Here is a 19,383-nt window from a genome sequence, read left to right as displayed (position 1 = left end):
CTATTCGCCAGCGCTTTTGGTGGCCGACTCAGGAGCGTGACACGCGCCGTTTCGTGGCTGCTTGTTCGGACTGCGCGCAGACTAAGTCAGGTAACTCTCCTCCTGCCGGTCGTCTCAGACCGCTTCCCATTCCTTCTCGACCATGGTCTCACATCGCCCTAGACTTCATTACCGGTCTGCCTTTGTCTGCGGGGAAGACTGTGATTCTTACGGTTGTCGATAGGTTCTCTAAGGCGGCACATTTCATTCCCCTCGCTAAACTTCCTTCCGCTAAGGAGACGGCACAAATCATCATCGAGAATGTGTTCAGAATTCATGGCCTCCCGTTAGACGGCGTTTCAGACAGAGGCCCGCAATTCACGTCACAGTTTTGGAGGGAGTTCTGTCGTTTGATTGGTGCGTCCGTCAGTCTCTCTTCCGGGTTTCATCCCCAGTCTAACGGTCAAGCAGAGAGGGCCAATCAGACGATTGGTCGCATACTACGCAGCCTTTCTTTCAGAAACCCTGCGTCTTGGGCAGAACAGCTCCCCTGGGCAGAATACGCTCACAACTCGCTTCCTTCGTCTGCTACTGGGTTATCTCCGTTTCAGAGTAGTCTGGGTTACCAGCCTCCTCTGTTCTCATCCCAGCTTGCCGAGTCCAGCGTTCCCTCCGCTCAAGCGTTTGTCCAACGTTGTGAGCGCACCTGGAGGAGGGTGAGGTCTGCACTTTGCCGTTACAGGGCACAGACTGTGAGAGCCGCCAATAAACGTAGGATTAAGAGTCCAAGGTATTGTTGCGGCCAGAGAGTGTGGCTTTCCACTCGCAACCTTCCTCTTACGACAGCTTCTCGTAAGTTGACTCCGCGGTTCATTGGTCCGTTCCGTGTCTCCCAGGTCGTCAATCCTGTCGCTGTGCGACTGCTTCTTCCGCGACATCTTCGTCGCGTCCATCCTGTCTTCCATGTCTCCTGTGTCAAGCCCTTTCTTCGCACCCCGTTCGTCTTCCCTCCCCCTCCCGTCCTTGTCGAGAGCGCACCTATTTACAAGGTACGTAGGATCATGGACATGCGTTCTCGGGGACGGGGTCACCAATACTTAGTGGATTGGGAGGGTTACGGTCCTGAGGAGAGGAGTTGGGTCCCGTCTCGGGACGTGCTGGACCGTTCGCTGATTGATGATTTCCTCCGTTGCCGCCAGGATTCCTCCTCGAGTGCGCCAGGAGGCGCTCGGTGAGTGGGGGGGTACTGTCATGTTTTGTCTTATATTGTCTTGTCATTTTGCTTTTCCTTCTGTTCGTTTTCCCCCTGCTGGTCTTTTTAGGTTCGTTCCCTTTTTTCTCTCTCCCTCCCTCTCTCTCTTCTCTCTATCGTTCCGTTCCTGCTCCCAGCTGTTCCTATTCCCCTAATCAATCATTTAGTCTTCCACACCTGTTCCCTATCTTTTCCCCTGATTAGAGTCCCTATTTCTCCCCTTGTTTTCCGTTTCTGTCCTGTCGGATCCTTGTATATTGTTCACCGTGCTGTGTCTTTGTATCGCCCTGTCGTGTCGTGTTTCCCTCAGATGCTGCGTGGTGAGCAGGTGTCTGAGTCTGCTACGGTCAAGTGCCTTCCCGAGGCAACCTACAGTTTATGATCGAGTCTCCAGTCTGTTCTCGTCATTACGAGTGGAATTGTTTTTTATGCTTTATTTACCGCTCCGATTTGTCTAGGAGTATTGCATATTCCCTTTACTGGATTAAAGACTCTGTTTTCGCCAAGTCGCTTTTGGGTCCTCATTCACCGGCATAACATGATCAGGCTGTTGATTGTGGCCTTTTGAATGTTGTCCCATTCCTCTTCAATGGCTATGCAAAGTTTCTGGATATTTGAAGGAGCTGGAACATGCTGTTGTACACGTCGATCCAGAGCATCCCAAACATGAGGTGATGGCGGCGGCTGAATGGCACAACAATGGCCCTGAGGATCTCGTCCGGGTATCTCTGTGCATTCAAATTTCCATCTATAAAATGCAATTGTGTTCGTTTTCCGTAGCTTATGCCTGCCCATACCATAACCCCACCATGGGGCACTTTGTTCTCAACGTTGACATCAGCAAACCGCTCGCCTACACAATGCCATACACGCTGTCTGCCATCTGCCCGGTACAGTTGAAACTGGGATTCACGTAGGTGAGCTTCCCTGAGACGGTATCTGGCAATTTGCGGAGAAATTCTTCGGTTGTGCAAACCCAGAGTTTCATCAGCTGTCCGGGTGGCTGGTCTCAGACGATCCCACAGGTGAAGGAGCCGTATGTCTTGGCCTGACATGGCTACATGTGGTCTGCAGTTGTAAGGCTTGTTGGACGTACTGCCTAATTCTCTAAAACAATGTTGGAGGCGGCTTATGGTCAAAAAACAAACATGCAATTATCTGGCAACAGCTCTTTGCACGCTCCCTCAAAACATGAGACATCTGTGGCATCGTGTGACAAAACTGCAGATTTTAGAGTGGCCTTTTATTGTCCCCAGCACAAGGTGTACCTGTGTAATGATCATGCCGTTTAATCAGCTTCTTTAAATGCCACACCTGTCAGGTGGATGGATTATCTTGGCAAAGGAGAAATGTTCACTAAAGGAGAACATTGCGTTTATATTTTTGATCAGTGTTGATTCAGCAGCGGGACATTTTTTTTTCTTGAGCGGTACTCAGGGGCCAGAACATTTACCTTTATTTAACTAGGCAAGTCAGTTAAGAACAAATTCTTAATTTCAATGACGGCCTAGGAACAGTGGGTTAACTGCCTGTTCAGGGGCAGAACGACAGATTTGTACCTTGTCAGCTCTGCAATTTGAACTTGCAACCTTTCGGTTACTAGTCCAACGCTCTTCCCACTAGGCTACCCTGCCGCCCCAAACATAACATAATAACTTAACAGAATTACAAAGAATTTGTAGACTGCAAATTGACCGCAAGAAGCCCAAACAGATATAATATTAGACCAAAACAGAATCACTTCAAACCTTGCTGACATTTGTATACAATCACATTAACAGTATCTCTCTCTTATGCGTGGGAATACTTTGGAAAATATTTTCAAAATTAAAATCACTTGGAGCTGATTTGCTTTTGTTCTTAGTATTTTATGTCCAAAAAATTTAAATGTTTTTTTTTTCTCAGAAAACTTGGGGGTCCCAAATAAAATCACCAGGCCACCAGGTGTTGAACCCTGTCATAGAAAGACTTTGAAATCATAATGAGATCATAAAGAAGCAGTTCTGCCAATGGAGAGAAGCTCATTATTATATGACAACAACAACAATTCTGTTATATGACTGCAAAACCTGTAAGGAACAATGTTCTAGTGTCGTGTCTAGAACAAACACATTGGGAAAAGAAAGGTGAAATCCGTCTCCCTTTGGAACCTTGACTCACTGGTTCGTCCAATCACTGAAGCCGAGCTGTTTAGGCCCCCACTGTTGGTCGTGACGGCGATGGCGTACTGGCGTCCGGGCATGAGGACGTTGAATGTGCACTCCCTGGCGTCACGGGACAGTGTCCTCTGTGACACAACAGTGTCCCCCTGTCTCAAGACCACGGTGTACCCGTCCCACACCCCCGCGGGGCGAGACCACAGCACGCTCAGAGACGTCTCATCACCGTGACGGACCATAAGCTGCTGGACAGGCTGAGGGGCTGAGAGAAAGGGGGAGAAGGAGTAATTGAGTAAAGAGAGAGAGAGGGGGGGGGCAGAGGAATATTATGTGAAGGAGTAAAGAGAGAGAGGGCAAAGGAGGAGGGGTAATCAAAACAAAAATGAAAACTTCAGAAGCCATGGCAATTTAAATAGACATCTTAAATGCTCTTGACAACATACAACCCATAACAACATTGGGTTAACACCCAGCAGGGGAACCAGCAAGATTGGCGCTGCTTTGGAAAGCGGACGGTTTAAGGGCTCCTGACCAATTGTGTTTTTTTTGTGTATTTTCTGGTGCTAATCTTAACTTTCCGCCATCGTTTCCTATGTCCAAAAAGAGCTTCTGGACATTAGAACAGCGTCACTACATGATCAAAAGTATGTGGACACCTGCTCGTCGAACAACTCATTCCAACATCATGAGCATTAATATGGAGTTGGTCCACCCTTTGCTGCTATAACAGCCTCCACTCTTCTCGGAAGGCTTTCCACTAGATGTCCTGGGAAGGCTTTCAACTTCTACTTCAATGAGTCAAAGGCGAAAGACATTGATTATCCCGGACCAGGCCCAAATCCCCGACACTCCCCGAAACATGGGAAAACGACGCTATAGAGGCCGGCGGGCGGGTGCCTTGATGAGACTACGGCAGCGAGTGAATAAATTGCCTTTACCCTCTGTTCTATTGGTGAATGTGCAATCACTGGAGAATAAACTGGATGAGCTCCGTTCAAGACTATCCTATCAATGGGACATTAAGAACTGTTATCTATGCTTCTCGTGGTGATGGCTGAACAAGGACATGGATAACATACATCTAGCTGTTTTTATATGCATCGGCAGGACAGAACGGCAGAGTCCGGTAAGATTCGGGGGGCGGTGTGTGTGTCTCTTTGTCAATCTCTAATGTTAAAGAAGTCTTGAGGTTCTGCTCGCCTGAGTTAGAATACCTCATGATAAGCTGTAGACTATACTAGTTACCAAAAATCTGTATTTTTCAAAGCTGTCTATTTATCACCACAAACCGCTGCTGGCAGTAAGACCGCATTCAACGAGCTGTATAAGGCCATAAACAAACAAGAAAATGCTCATCCAGAGGTGGCGCTTTTAGTGGCTGGTGATTTTAATGCAGGAAAACTGACATCTGTTTTACCTCATTTCTACCAGCATGTCAATGTGCAACTAGAGGGGGAAAAAACTGTAGATCCTTTACTCCACACCCAGGAATGCATACAAAGCTCTCCCTCTCAAAGGGAAACCCGGCCAAGAGCTTCCCAGTGACGCGAGCCAACCAGACGAGCTAAATGCCTTACATGCTCGCTTCGAGGGAAGCAACACTGAACCATGCGTGAGAGCACCACTGCCTTTTCCCACCTGGACAAAAGGAACACGTACGTGAGAATACTGTTCATTGACTACAGCTCAGAGTTCAACACCATAGTGCCCTCCAAGCTCATCACTAAGCCAAGGACCCTGGGACTGAACACCTCCCTCTGCAACTGGATCCTGGACTTCCTGATAGGCCGCCCCCAGGTGGTGAGGGTAGGCAACAACACATCCGCCACGACGGTAGACAGATTCAAGTTCCTCAGTGTTCACATCACTAAGGACCTATCATGGTCCAAACACACCAACACAGTCGGGAAGAGGGCACAATAAAGCGTCTTCACCCTCAAGAGGCTGAAAAGATTTGAGATGGGCCCTCAGATCCTCACAAAGTTCTACAGCTCCAACACTGAGAGAATCTTGACTGGCTGCATCACTGCTTGGTATGGCAACTGCTCAACATCCAACCACAAGGCGCTACAAAGGGTAGTGAGTACCACCCAGTACCCCTGCAAATTGACTTGTTACTGGCACCTCGTTATTACTTTTATTGTGTTACTATAAACATTTTATGTAGCTAATATTTGTATTTCTTTTTTTAATGGGCTGGTCAGTAAGCATTTCACTGTGAAGTCTACATGTGTTGTTTTATGGCACATGTGAGCAATAAAATTTGATTTGATTTGAAATACAGTGCAGTAAAAATGTTTAATGTAACGTACCTAGCCTCCCCTGACATTGAGCGGTGTTGCCAAACAGACCGCTCTCCACCATGACCTGAGCTGTGTAGAGCCTGCCAGGCACCAGCCCCAAGGAAGCTACAGAGAAGGAGTACTGTCTAACCAGCCTGCTCACTGTCTCATTGACTAGAGCCACCGTGCCGTTCAGTAGCAGGACACGATAGTTCTCCCAGTCCCCTCTTGGGGGCAACCATGTACTCTTCAGAGTGCTGCCATCAATGACGCCCACCATGGACAGCTGAGACACCTTGGCTGGCACTGCGGGATGGTGAGAGAGAGAAAGTGAGAGATTCACATTGTCCTTTCCAGCACGGTTCCAGCAACTATGGTGGATCCGTAGCTCGGCTCAACTTGGCTTAACTCTGCTCAATCATGTGAAAATGCTAGTTGATTGACACTCCAGAATGACTTACCTGTTCTGCCTGTGGCCACTGCCTCAGTTGTCTGCTCTCCGACCTTTGACCTCACAGTGACCTGATAGGGCCGTCCAGGGGTCAGGCCGCTGAAGACCACTTCAGTGGCGTTGGGGGGAAGCTTCCTATCCTGGTTGGCTGAGCCTAGGGTTGCCAGGGAGACCAGGTATGCCTCCACGCCGCCCCTAGCATTGACCCAGGAGGCCCTCAGGGTGTCCAGACTGCCGTGGTTCTCCAAGAAGAGCTCTGTTACCGCCACAGGAACTGTGAGAAGGAGAAAATATCAGTATTGATTTAAACATGTGGGGAGAAGGATTTAGATCAAGGAAAACAACACAATAACTAAAGATAAGAAAGGATCATCATGTCACGCCCTGACCATAGAGAGCCTTTTATTCTCTATGTTGGTTTGGTCGGGGTGTGACTAGGGTGGGTACTCTAGTTTTTGTATTTCTATGTTGGCCTGGTATGGTTCTCAATCATCTATCGTTGTCTCTGATTGGGGATCATATTTAGGCAGCCTTTTCCCACTGGATTTTTGTGGGATCTTGTTTGTGCGTAGTGGCCTGTGAGCACTCCATGACTTCACGTTTCGTTTAGCTCTTTATTGTTTTTGTGAGTTTCATTTCAACTAAACACGTGGAACTCTACGTACTTTAATCAAATAAAAACTAAGCAATACACAGAACTGAAATATTTTATTATTTCATAGTAATTTCCTATTTTTCTATTGATATCTAGGCGGGTTGGGAGGGGAAGGGAGCGCTCTGGGAGGCCTTGATGGGCCAGCCAGCTGCAGAAAGAGGAAGGGAAGGGTGGGATCGAGAAGCCTAAAATATCCTGGAAACACGACAGAGAGAAAGCATGGTCGTGATGGTGGTAGGGTGCAGTGTTGGATAGTAAAAACAAAGCTCTACAAACTAAGTTAGATAAATATGTGAGAAACATTTCATCATATCTTGCACCTGTATTGAAGCCACCGAGACATTGAAGCCCTAGATCGCTCTGTTGGCAAACAATGGGACTAAGTGATTTGATGGCAGACGACTTGAAAAATAAGATACAATGCAAAAATAACCTTCAACAAACTACTTTTTTATCAGACACATTGAATAGTGCTAGGGTTAAAGACTTGAACTTGAGTTTTGCTTGTCAATCTAACTATTTTAACATGTAAACTTAGATTCATCACTGCTACACCAATGAGGACTGTCACCACCCAAACAGAGTTACCAGGTGTTTTACTTGCCATACCTGTGACTGCTTGTTTGGAGATGGCGTTCTGGAGGCCTTCAGCCTCAGTCACCACGGTGACAGTGTAGAGGGTCCCAGGCAACAGGTCGTCAAGGATGTGGGAGGTGACACTACTCTTAAGGGTGACGTTCCTGACTAGGGCGCCCTGCTGCTCCCTCAGTAGCACCCTGAAACCCTCTCTCCTGCCTGGACCGGGCTGCCAGGAAACACCCAGGCTGCTGGAGGAGGGTGAGAGCTGGAGGCCGCTGACAGCTGAGGGAGCTGGGTAACCAAGACAGAGTAGTCAGTGTCAGTGAGTAATGATGTCTAACAAGACAAGGTAGATCAGGGATTTCTATGCTATCTACAGTATCATAAATAGATGGTGTGCAGCACAGTAGTTGTGGAAGACCAGGCAAATCATGTGTGATCAGAGGACCAGTCAAACCATACTAGAGCAGCAAGATGACCCTTCACCTGTGGCTGCAGTGGCCAGCACTGGCAGGGCTGTTTTATTCCCAGCCGTTGCCACCAGGCTGAGGGCATAGAGGGTTCCAGGGGTGAGGGCGGTGAAGCGAGACTGAGTGGCGGCAGTTCCCATGACGCGGGTAATGCGGCTCGTCCCTGTTTTGGTGTCCTGTAGTGTGACCTCATACCAGTCGACCTGCCCACGAGATCGAGGCCAGGATATGTGCAGGCCATGGGAGCCACCCTGACCCTGAATAGGACTCTTATACTGGGTTGCTTGGATCTGGTCTGGTAGTACGTCCAACCTGGATGGACCCACTGGGTCTGAGAGAGAGAGAGAGTGAAATAAAAGAGAGAAAAGAGGACAGAGAGAAAAGAGGAAGGAGAGCAAGAAAGATGGAGATAATGTGTTGGCAATTTTGCTATAGAAAACAAAGATATCCCATAAACCAGTAACCAAGGGGAAGCACCTTGGCAATATTATCTACACATCAATTAAACATCTATGATATTACATAACTAGGAGAAAAGTGCATGAAGAGTCTCTGCATCCTGCCTTTGTACTTCAGCTGAAGGCCAGTGGTGACTGCCTGCGATGGAGGGGAGAGATAATATTGTTTTGGTTCTTTAAAGAATGTCGTGTTGGATTCACGGGGAAACCTGCATGCGTCTTAGAGTGAGAGCGAGACGTTACAGGAAACAACAAAAACAAAGAGAGAGAGAGGAGCAGGACGGGGCGAGAGGCCGTAGCTCAACGCTGAACTTTGACCCTTTCTTCATAATGGCTTCCTCTCTTCATAGCAACCCCAGGAATCACATTGGCCAATCAGCAGAACCCTAAGGACATTGTCCGTCCAATCCTAAAACCAAACTGGCAAGACCACTACTGTATTACACCATAACTACATTGTATCTGTGATTTCTACCGTATTCAAAACATATTGGATAATGTCAAGTCCACGTGATTTGGCAATTCCTGAACTGTTATTCTTGAGGATTTCATCCTTCGTAAGCTACTGTCAAAAATGGAAACGTTGTGGTCCACTCACAAGGACCAGAGAAAAAAACTTGGGCACACTTTCAACGCAAAGATGTGAAGTGTACTCTGAGTGTAATCTATCTGTGCCATGAAAAGAAAACATGGAGACCTCCTGTATCCATTAGTACAAAGAAACAATGCTTGACGGGATGTGGCTCTGGGGAGAGGGAGATATGTCTGGAAACAAACACGATGCTCTGCGTTGTTACTGACCTCTGCCTCAACAACTTTAGATGATTGGAGCTGTGTTCCAGAATTTACAGGGTTCTAATCTAGAGCTTTGAGACCACTGACCAGAGTGGTTCTTGAAAGGACATTCTAAGGTTGTGGCCTTGACAATGTGCAAAGGATTGTACTAAGGTACAGTGGGATAAAGTGTACCTACTGGACTTCAGGAGGTGTCGGCACAAAAGTTATCTATTCTCTATGTTCTTCAATGTGGTGCACAGAATCTATTCACAATCAGTGCCATGTTGTGCACAAAAAAAGAATCAATACTGTAACCATAAATCGAATAATGAAAAAGGATATGATATCCTGAATAAACATATACTATTTCAAGCCCTTTCCCTATAGGTCAAATATTACTGCAAAAGTGTAAAATGATACATATGCAAAATTCCAAATGTTTTTGTGGAATTAAACGCCAACAGAGAGAGAGAGAGAGCCTTCATGAGCCCTCAGAGATTCAAAGATATATTCAATAAATGATAGAACTTTTTCTGTCATAATGTGTCATGAGTCATTCACCTAATCTTCTGAAGGGGTTATGATATTTTTTACGAAAAATAATCAATCGAATGTCATGGTTCAAAATATAAGTATAATAAACAGAAAAACATATATTGTCTGATACTGGAAAATATTTTTACATCAGATATCGGTAGCACGTTTGATATGAATTAAAGTCAATATAACAGTCTAATATACTTTTGGAATATAATATTATTGATTAGGTTAAAAATAGATTAGAATAGAAACGAATTTAGATTTGAAACGCTTACCTGTGCGCACTGATACGTTGACCCTCTCTCCATCATTCTTCGATATAACTTCGAATTGGTGTAATGTTCCTGGTTCCAAATCCCTTATATCGCAGATATACACATTAGTGTACTCCCCATGTTGATAACAATCCGTTATGTCGGACCGACTAGTCTCATAAAACACGGTGAAGTTACACGCTTCTCCTGTTGTTATCAATTCCAGTGCAATAGAATCCGTATTGGCGCTGGTTTTTGTCAGGTTAAATGAACACCTTACTGCCTTTGTGGTCTCGACCTGAAAGGAACAAAAAGAGACAACGGGTATGCTACAGGTGGAAACGAATGAACCATTTTAAATGTACTTTAACCATGACTCACCATGACTCACCTTGACACAACTCCACCGTAAACAAAGTATCAAAATAACAGTCGAACATCTAAACATTGCGAACGCTGATTTAGATATGTTAGGTCAATAAATAATAGAAGAAATATAAAATATATTTCAACATTGGTTGTCATAATCGGTCCATAAAATAACAATGTATAATTATATTCAGAATTTCACAATGGCATGTTGGAGGCGTTACAGTAGTGGTACGCGCCTAACAAAGCGTGGCATCTCTTTCGACGACGCAGTCTCTTCCCGTGCTACCACCTCATCCCTTTCAATCTCTAGGCTGACTCTAGGTTGACTTGCCTAGTTAAATAAAGGTTAAATAAATGAAATAAATCTCTAGGCTAAATACTTTTCCTACACCATTCCTCAAGGCTCAGGTTGCACCATCACTGGCGTGAGGTAGACAGAGTGCTCAGGAAATGTATTCCATATCAAAGCATCCACTTCAGCCCTCTGTCTATAAACTGTCTATAAATTCATACAAGTTCTAATCAAATAGCCTACTGTATTTCTCACAGCCCTAAGTTTCACTTATCTGGACAACAGCACCTTGAGCAGTCTCCCCTCCTCTTGCCCCACCACACCCTTCTTTCCTTCCTGCTGGCCTTGGACTTTCTCTTTCTGAAGACCTTAATGGCCCATCTAAACTAACACCCATAGGATACAGCAGGCTAAAAGTTGGCATGGCACGGTTGTATTTCATAGCCTACTTTTTTGTTTGTTGAATGTTCTCTCTTTAAATACTTTTTGGATGTGTCTATATTCTATATTACTGTTATCCATTACCATAGCCCTTCTTTCAGGTTTGTGCAAAGCTTCACAGCCTTTTAATGTCCTTTGTCCAAATCTGTATGCAAATATGATCTTGAACATTCTTTATGGAATTTCACAAATGCTAAATCAATTTAAATGTTCATTTCAAGTGACTGTCATCATCACTCACCTGTGGGGTGGTGGTCAACTCTGTGGTCGTAGTCTGTACTGTAGTAGTTGTTGTTGGAGCTGTAGCTGTTGTGGGTGGGGCTGTGGTAGTTGTGGTAGTAGTGGGTGTGGTTGTGGTTGTGGTAGAAGTGGGTGTGGTAGTTGTGGTTGTAGTTGTAGTAGTTGTGGGTGTGGCTGTGGTAGTTGGGGGTGTGGTTGTGGTGAGTGGGGGTGTGGTTGTGGTAGTTGTGAGTGGAGCTATGGTTGTAGTGGGTGTGGTTGTGGTTGTGGTAGAAGTTGGTGAGGTTTTGGTAGTTGTGGGTGTGGTTGTAGTAGTTGTGGGTGTGGTAGTTGGGGGTGTGGTTGTGGTAGTAGTGGGTGTGGTTGTTGTTGTGGTAGAAGTAGGTGTGGTAGTTGTGGGTGTGGTTGTGGTAGTTGTGAGTGGAGCTATGGTTGTAGTGGGAGTGGTAGTAGGTGTGGTTGTGGTAGAAGTGGTAGTTGTTGGTGTGGTTTTGGTAGTTGGGGGTGTGGTTGTAGTAGTTGTGAGTGGAGCTATGGTTGTGGTGGGTGTGGTTGTGGTGGTAGTAGTAGGTGTGGTTGTAGTAGAAGTGGGTGTGGTTTTGGTAGTTGTGGGTGTGGCTGTGGTAGTTGGGTGTGTGGTTGTGGTAGGTGCGGTTGTGGTGAGTGGGGGTGTGGTTGTGGTAGTTGTGAGTGGAGCTATGGTTGTTGTGGTTGTGGTAGAAGTGGGTGTGGTTTTGGTAGTTGTGGGTGTGGTTGTAGTAGTTGTGGGTGTGGTTGTGGTAGTTGTGGGTGTGGTTGTGGTAGTAGTGGGTGTGGTTGTTGTTGTGGTAGAAGTGGGTGTGGTAGTTGTGGGTGTGGTTTTGGTAGAAGTGGGTGTGGTTGTGGTAGTTGTGAGTGGAGCTATGGTTGTAGTGGGAGTGGTTGTGGTAGTAGGTGTGGTTGTGGTAGAAGTGGTAGTTGTGGGTGTGGTTTTGGTAGTTGGGGGTGTGGTTGTAGTAGTTGTGAGGGGAGCTATGGTTGTGGTGGGTGTGGTTGTGGTGGTAGTAGTAGGTGTGGTTGTAGTAGAAGTGGGTGTGGTTTTGGTAGTTGTGGGTGTGGTTTTGGTAGTTGTGAGTGGAGCTATGGTTGTGGTGGGAGTGGTTGTGGTTGAAGTGGATGTGGTAGTTGTGGTTTTGGTAGTTGTGGGTGTGGTTGTAGTAGCTGTGGGTGTGTTAGTTAGGGGTGTGGTTGTAGTAGTTGTGGGTGTGGTTGTAGTAGTTGTGGGTGTGGTAGTTGTGGGTGTGGTTGCAGTAGTTGTGTGTGTGGTTGCAGTAGTTGTGGTTACGGTAGTTGTGGGTGTGGTTGTAGTAGTTGTGGGTGTGGTAGTTGTGGGTGTGGTTGTAGTAGTTGTGGGTGTGGTTGGTGTGGTTGCTGGAGTTGTGGGTGTGGTTGCGGTAATTGTGGGTGTGGTTGCGGTAGTTGTGGATGTGGTTGCAGTAGTTGTGGTTACGGTAGTTGTGGCCAAAGTCTTGGTAGTTGTGGGCAGGTTTGTTGTAGTTGTGGGAGGCATTGTAGTGGTCATGGGTGGGGCATTTGTAGATGTTATTGGAGGGGTTGTGGGTGAAGTTGAAGAGATTATGGGCGAAGTTGAAGATGTTGTTGGTGGAGCTGAGGAGGTTGTGGGCAGAGTTGAAGTTATTGTGGGTGGGGCTGTGAAGGTTGTGGGTGGGGCTATTTTCTTTGTGGTTTTAGCTGTAATCTTTATTGTTGAAAATGTTATGGGTGAAGTTGAAGATGTTGTTGGTGGAGCTGAGGAGGTTGTGGGCAGAGTGGAAGTTATTGTGGGTGAGGCTATGGCGGTTGTGGGTGAGGCTACTTTTATAATGGGATTTGATGTAGTCATAGTGGTTTGGCCGACAGCAGAAGTAGTAGGAGTAGGAGGGGCAGCGGTTGTTGTAGTCTGCATTGTTGTGGTTTTGGTTGTAGATGGAACGACAGTCTTTCTGGGGGGTACTTTCCTAGTTGTGGACAATGTTGTGGTATCGGTAGGTGTGGTGGTAGCAGAAGAATTAGAGATGGAATCAGGGGTAGGGGTAGTTAAAGCAACAGAAGTTGGGACTTTAGCATCAGAGGTAACGACTACGGATGCAGAAGTGGATGGTGAATCAGTCAGAGCACTTGAGTTGGGCAATGAGGAAATTGTAGAGGAAACCACAGTAGTGGTAGAGGCAGTTGACACCAGCTCATCTACATTAGGGGGTGTGGAACTGGAAGTTGCTCGGTTTACTGATGGAATCTTGGCTCCGTTCCTCGAGTCGAGGAGGGCATTTTCGGTGGCAGCGTTCACCGTTTCGTCCATGGCAGAGTCAGTTGTGGACAAAGCAGGACTGGACCAGATAAAATCATGGCTGTCGCTGAGAGCTGTCCCAGATGCCGTGATGACCGTTGAGACGGACCTGGGAATGAAACCCATCGTCTGAGTCTTGACGAGGTCATAAGTGTGCGTTGCCACCATAGACTCATAGGTCACCGCATTGTTGGGCGTTGTGATGGGAACTCTTAACGTAGAGATCTGACGGGTGGTCCTCCTATGGGTGCTCATAGCGTTTGATGAAGAGTGAGTGTTTATGGCTGTTACAGGGGCCGTTGGGATGGCGTGGACAGTGCTGGTGTATGCCACCGGTTTGTGCGTGGATGAATACATTCTGGTGGTTGAGATGGTGGTGGACCCTAGAAGAAAGAGGGGTTATTGTGACTAGAGGTAGATACAGATGGTTGTAATAATATCAGAAAATAGCATTGAAATAAATTCAAGATACTGTATGCATTGCATATGTAATAACTCTCACCCAGCCCAGGTGTTCTTGAAAGGGAAATTAAAGAATTTCCCCCTCAGTTCCTGACACCTCTGTGCTTTGATGTGGGTGTTGCTTCCTGAGTGAAATGCTAAATGCTCTTTAAATAACGTGGTAATAGATGGTTTATTATCATGTTATTCATCTTTTAACATAACAAAGGTACTTGAAATAAATAGATGGGTAGGAGAGAGTGTGATAAGTTGAGTTACCCTTGTTTCTAGGAAACCATACACAAAATTAATAATTTGACCAATATTTCGGATCAGGTCATCATTTCATGGAGTCTGTGAAGGTAGAAACCACATGGATTTTCACCAAGTCAAATGAATATATTGTGTTATAGGTTTCATGATGCTTGTATCTAAACCAAAGTAGATCATTTTAAGATTGTTCTATACATTAGTTGGGGTCTCTATAAGCTTCAAAATGAGGTGGAGCATGAAAGTGCATCCTTGTAGCTGTGTTAGCTAATATAGTCAAAATGTTTACCTTGCGGAAAGTTGAGCAAATTTAAGTGTTTTCTTCCCAGGCGTTTATCGCTGGGATATGAGGTAACAACAGGGCCTGGCCTATTTTAAAAGTTTAAAACAAAAGTACAAAGTGTTTGTTAGGTTTTAAGACTGTTAAATTATGCTTAGATTATTCAAATACAAGAAAGTGATTGTGATTGTGTTGACTTGTGTTTGAGAAATAAAGATAGAAATCATTTTAAAAAGGTAGTGGTAAATCAATTGACTGGCTTTCTTGATGTCTATAGTATTCTCTCTGGTATGCAATCTGGTTTCTGCTCAGGTTATAGATGTGTCAATGCAACCTTAAAGGTCCTCAATGATGTCACCATTGCCCTTGAGTCTAAGCAATGTTGTGCTGCTATTTTTATTGACTTGGCCAAAGCATTTGATATGGTAGACCATTACATTCTTGTGGGCCGGCTAAGCAGTACCCTGTTTTATGCTGCTACCATGTTGTGCTGCTGCCATGTTGTGTTGCTACCATGTTGTTGTCATGTTGTATTACAACCATGTTGTGCTGTCATATGTTGCTACCATGCTATGTTGTTGTTTTAGGTCTCTCTTTATGTAGTGTTGTGTTGTCTCTCTTGTCATGATGTGTGTTATGTCCTATATTTATTTATTTTTGAATCCCCATCCCCGCAGGAGACCTTTTGCCTTTTGGTAGGCCGTCATTGTAAATAAGAATTTGTTCTTAAACTGACTTGCCTATTTAGGTCAAGTTTAAATCAAATAAAAATGTTTCATTCAGTACAGACACTTGTAGGTGACTTAACTTACCCTGTCCCGTGGCTCAACTTACCCTGTCCCGTGGCTCAACTTACCCTGTCCCGTGGCTCAACTTACCCTGTCCCGTGGCTTAACTTACCCTGTCCCGTGGCTCAACTTACCCTGTCCCGTGGCTCAACTTACCCTGTCCCGTGGCTCAACTTACCCTGTCCCGTGGCTCAACTTACCCTGTCCCGTGGCTTAACTTACCCTGTCCCGTGGCTCAACTTACCCTGTCCCGTGGCTCAACTTACCCTGTCCCGTGTCCCGTGGCTCAACTTACCCTGTCCCGTGGCTCAACTTACTCCCGTGGCTTAACTTACCCTGTCCCGTGGCTCAACTTACCCTGTCCCGTGGCTCAACTTACCCTGTCCCGTGGCTTAATTTACCCTGTCCCGTGGCTTAACTTGCCCTGTCCCGTGGCTCAACTTGCCCTGTCCCGTGGCTCAACTTACCCTGTCCCGTGGCTCAACTTACCCTGTCCCGTGGCTCAACTTACCCTGTCCCGTGGCTCAACTTACCCTGTCCCGTGGCTTAACTTACCCTGTCCCGTGGCTCAACTTACCCTGTCCCGTGGCTCAACTTACCCTGTCCCGTGGCTTAATTTACCCTGTCCCGTGGCTTAACTTGCCCTGTCCCGTGGCTCAACTTGCCCTGTCCCGTGGCTCAACTTACCCTGTCCCGTGGCTTAACTTACCCTGTCCCGTGGCTTAACTTACCCTGTCCCGTGGCTCAACTTACCTGATACCGACCCTAAAAATATCACAGGCCTGTTTGTTAAATGTAACATGCACCTTGTATCATTGCCTGGTTTTGGAGCTCAGTACTGCGCTATAGCTCTGAGATTACCTCTACCCCAATACCAGTGATCCCAACATTTTGAAATAAAGAAAAACCCAGGAATGGTTGAAAAAACAGCCAAACAGCCAAGCCCTACTTGGAACTAATACATAAGTGTTTAAAAAAATTACCCAGGCTAAGTTGTGCCAAGAGACCACTTTTTTTTGGACAAGCTATGTTTTCAAAACCGTAATATTTACATAAGTTCTGATTTATTTCCAGGCATACACAACATCCTGAAATATATGTAGATATATTTGTGAGAGAGAACTACCTATAATATTACACCCCACTCTCCCCTATTGGTTTCATGCATGGTTGTAATAACAGGTGGCCTGAATGAACATTGTGTAAATAAACATTAAACAATGCCAGTTACATTGTGGCATGTATTTTACATCAAATGTGACTTAGAGAAACACTCATATTTCCCCGAATGGCCATATTGTCACAGGAAGAACATTGACGTTCTTCCTGACTGAGTGAGCTGATAGAACTGGACAACCATGTGCAGGGGAAGTCAGTATCAAGAGTGTCATCCTCTGCTTTTCCTCATGCACTCACACCAGACCAATGTCAGACGAGTCCAAAATTGACATGGTGTGGAGTAGTTTGGAGTAATTTAGCTACAGATTTGGTCTGTGTGATTATTCTCTTTTCCCTGGTTTAAAAAGAAAAACGAGGTCATTTAAGTCATAATGGGTTTGTTGGGCCCATAGAGATAGGATACTATTCTGTGGTCGGGCCTTATCATTTTACATGATTATGTTTTCTTATCAAATTTTAAATAGCCATAAAGTTCAAGGCTACTATTACTGATAATGTATGTAAGGTAGTTGAATACACATAAATAAATGTGACTATGAGGCTATAAACATTTCAAATAGCCGAAATAAATGCATAAATAATTCGCTGAATGCAAACGAAGGGATAGCCCAAAGCCATATACACAAATATATTTAAACAGTGTAGGCCTATATGACTGGTACACCTAATTTAATCAGTGGAACGTAAACTAAACACAGAGGGCCTAGCCCGGTAATTCCTCAATAGACCACTCACCTTTACGCGAGCATAAATGTGTCATCACCTGTCCTCCTCCAGAGTCGACTTCTTCGTGCTTTGTCCAGTTTGAATACCTCGGATCTCCTCTAATCACAACGCGTGTACCTTGTTTCTTCAGGTACATGGGCTCCTTCGCTAAACCGAAAGTACCCTGTTTGTCGTAACATTTCCAGGCATGTGCGCTGTCACAGTTGATGATTGAGGCCAGGCGAGCGTGCAGAGGTATCGCACTGCTCGTGTTGGCCCAGAGACACTTCGACGACTGCGTGTGATGCAACTTCATATCGTTCGTCCATTCCCATTGTTGATAGGGACTGGCGACATTGCATTTTCCAAGGATAACGGTCGATTTGTGGGTAGACAGGCACAGTTTCTTTGGGGTGTGCACAATAAGGAAACTGTCTAAATGGAAGATGCAAATTGAAGGTGAATTAATGGTGTGGAGACTAACAATCATTGAAAGACTGAAGGTCTAATGTTCCAAAAACGAATTAAGATCCACATTATTATTATTATTTTGAAAGCAGGTTAGTAATGTCGTTTTTTTAATGCATAAATCCAAACATTTCTCACATAGCTACGGCCTAGAAAAGCCTACATGTTTACGCTCGGAATTTTCTTTAGGTGTTGCTAAATAAATCAGGTGAAAGTAATTTGTGACTGACATAATTTATTATTCATTAATTATCCACATCTCAAACCTACAGGGTGAATTTAAATTGTATTTATTTTATTAGGCTACTTGTAAAATAGTATACGATGGTCAATATAAAATGAAATACGTATTTTCTTTGCCAAAAAATGAACTATTTATTGTTACAGTGAGATACTACTTTGATCATAATATTTGAAATAACCTCAAACATTCTTTCACTGCCTGGCTTCCCTGTATAGATAAGGATTAACTAAAGTGTCCGTTGTTAATATATCTTCAGGCCTACGCACAATAAAGTTATTACTCTAATAATAAGCAAGTAAATTAACCGACATCTTCACACTTTAAAAGTTAGTCTACTTACTTGACGAAGTACATCGAAAAAGTATAAATATAAGGAAAAACAAAGTATCCATTTTTGTCTACAACTCGTAATGGTTTGACTCGTCCGGTAGATTCAGATGAGCTGAGGCGTCAAAGGGAAGTGTCCTTCTGGGGAGGAAAAAGTCAGTGACTTGTGTTTCCTTCTATTCAATTGTTTCATAGTAAAGTAACCGTCAGCACTGGACATTGACAGGGAAATGCTGTTTTATCGGAAATTCCAAAGAACATCACAGATGTTCAAGTGTTCAGATAGAAGGCAAAACAAACGCAATGAGGGGACACCGGTTTATCGAATCAATTCACATTTTATTGGCTGCATAGAGATACAGGGCTTTCAGAAAGTATTTACATGCTTGGACTTTTTCCATATTCTGTTGTGTTACAAAGTAGGATTAAAATTAATTTAATTCGCACTTTTGGTCAACAATCTACACAAAATACTGTACATTGTCAAAGGGGAGGAAAAATTCAAATGTTTGTAATTTAAAAAAATTAACACTAATATATCTTGATGAGATATATATTCAAACCAGAGTCAATATACAGTGGGGAGAACAAGTATTTGATACACTGCCGATTTAGCAGGTTTTCCTACTTACAAAGCATGTAGAGGTCTGGCATTTTTTTTATCATAGGTACACTTCAACTGTGAGAGACGGAATCTAATACAAAAATCCAGAAAATCACAATGTATGATTTTTAAGTAATTCATTTGCATTTTATTTCATGACATAAGTATTTGATACATCAGAAAAGCAGAACTTAATATTTGGTACAGAAACCTTTGTTTGCAATTACAGAGATCATATGTTTCCTGTAGTTCTTGACCAGATCCTTCAGGTTTCGGGGCTGTCGCATGGCAATACGGACTTTCAGCTCCCTCCAATGATTTTCTATTGGGTTCCGGTCTGGAGACTGGCTAGGCCACTCTAGGACCTTGAGATGCTTCTTACGGAGCCACTCCTTAGTTGCCCTGGCTGTGTGTTTCTGGTCGTTGTCATGCTGGAAGACCCAGCCACGACCCATATTCAATGCTCTTACTGAGGGAATGAGGTTGTTGGCCAAGATTTCACGATACAAGGCCCCATCCATCCTCCCCTCAATACGGTGCAGCCGTCCTG

The 19,383-nt window shown here is 44.8% G+C and overlaps 2 protein-coding genes across 5 annotated transcripts in view; both read right to left on the bottom strand.

The window, feature by feature from the left end:
* Positions 1 to 10,778, bottom strand: part of LOC124003874 (fibroblast growth factor receptor substrate 2-like) — a 47,860-nt gene extending 37,082 nt beyond the window's left edge. For 3 of the 4 annotated variants that reach the window (XR_006833281.1, XM_046312503.1, XM_046312515.1), the window contains exons 1-7: positions 10,248 to 10,778; positions 9,878 to 10,154; positions 7,844 to 8,158; positions 7,388 to 7,648; positions 6,134 to 6,397; positions 5,703 to 5,978; positions 3,392 to 3,652 (exon numbers count right to left, since the gene is read on the bottom strand). Coding sequence is in view for 3 of the 4 variants with exons in the window: in XM_046312503.1 (XP_046168459.1) it covers positions 3,392 to 3,652; positions 5,703 to 5,978; positions 6,134 to 6,397; positions 7,388 to 7,648; positions 7,844 to 8,158; positions 9,878 to 10,154; positions 10,248 to 10,304 (1,711 nt within the window). In the remaining variant the exon portion in view is untranslated. Of the gene's footprint in view, positions 1 to 3,391; positions 3,653 to 5,702; positions 5,979 to 6,133; positions 6,398 to 7,387; positions 7,649 to 7,843; positions 8,159 to 9,877; positions 10,155 to 10,237 lie in introns of all 4 variants that reach the window. The other variant, XM_046312522.1, reaches the window with a different exon arrangement.
* A 416-nt stretch (positions 10,779 to 11,194) lies between these two features.
* Positions 11,195 to 18,376, bottom strand: LOC123990330 (mucin-5AC-like). Its single transcript, XM_046290919.1, has 5 exons — positions 18,243 to 18,376; positions 17,221 to 17,625; positions 12,526 to 13,910; positions 12,214 to 12,320; positions 11,195 to 11,897 (listed from the first exon to the last, which is right to left on the bottom strand). Exons 1-5 carry the CDS (start codon positions 18,292 to 18,294, stop codon positions 11,195 to 11,197), a joined length of 2,652 nt encoding a protein of 883 aa, XP_046146875.1. The 5' UTR covers positions 18,295 to 18,376.
* Positions 18,377 to 19,383: the final 1,007 nt, after the last annotated feature.

The sequence above is a fragment of the Oncorhynchus gorbuscha genome, linkage group LG02, assembly GCF_021184085.1.
Source record: "Oncorhynchus gorbuscha isolate QuinsamMale2020 ecotype Even-year linkage group LG02, OgorEven_v1.0, whole genome shotgun sequence".
Classification (NCBI taxonomy): Eukaryota; Metazoa; Chordata; class Actinopteri; order Salmoniformes; family Salmonidae; genus Oncorhynchus; species Oncorhynchus gorbuscha.
Note: the sequence above shows the minus strand (reverse complement) of the source record. Positions and strands in the feature narration are given on the sequence as shown.

Excerpts from the sequence above, each read along its gene's own strand:
- LOC123990330 (XM_046290919.1), bottom strand. The coding sequence starts at position 18,294 with ATGGATACTTTGTTTTTCCTTATATTTATACTTTTTCGATGTACTTCG. Across the intron at positions 13,911-17,220 it reads ACATTTATGCTCGCGTAAAG|GGTCCACCACCATCTCAACC; the intron begins GTGAGTGGTCTA and ends TCTTTCTTCTAG. Across the intron at positions 11,898-12,213 it reads CCACACCCACCACAACCATA|CTCCACTCACAACTACCACA; the intron begins GCTCCCCTCACA and ends CAACAACCATAG.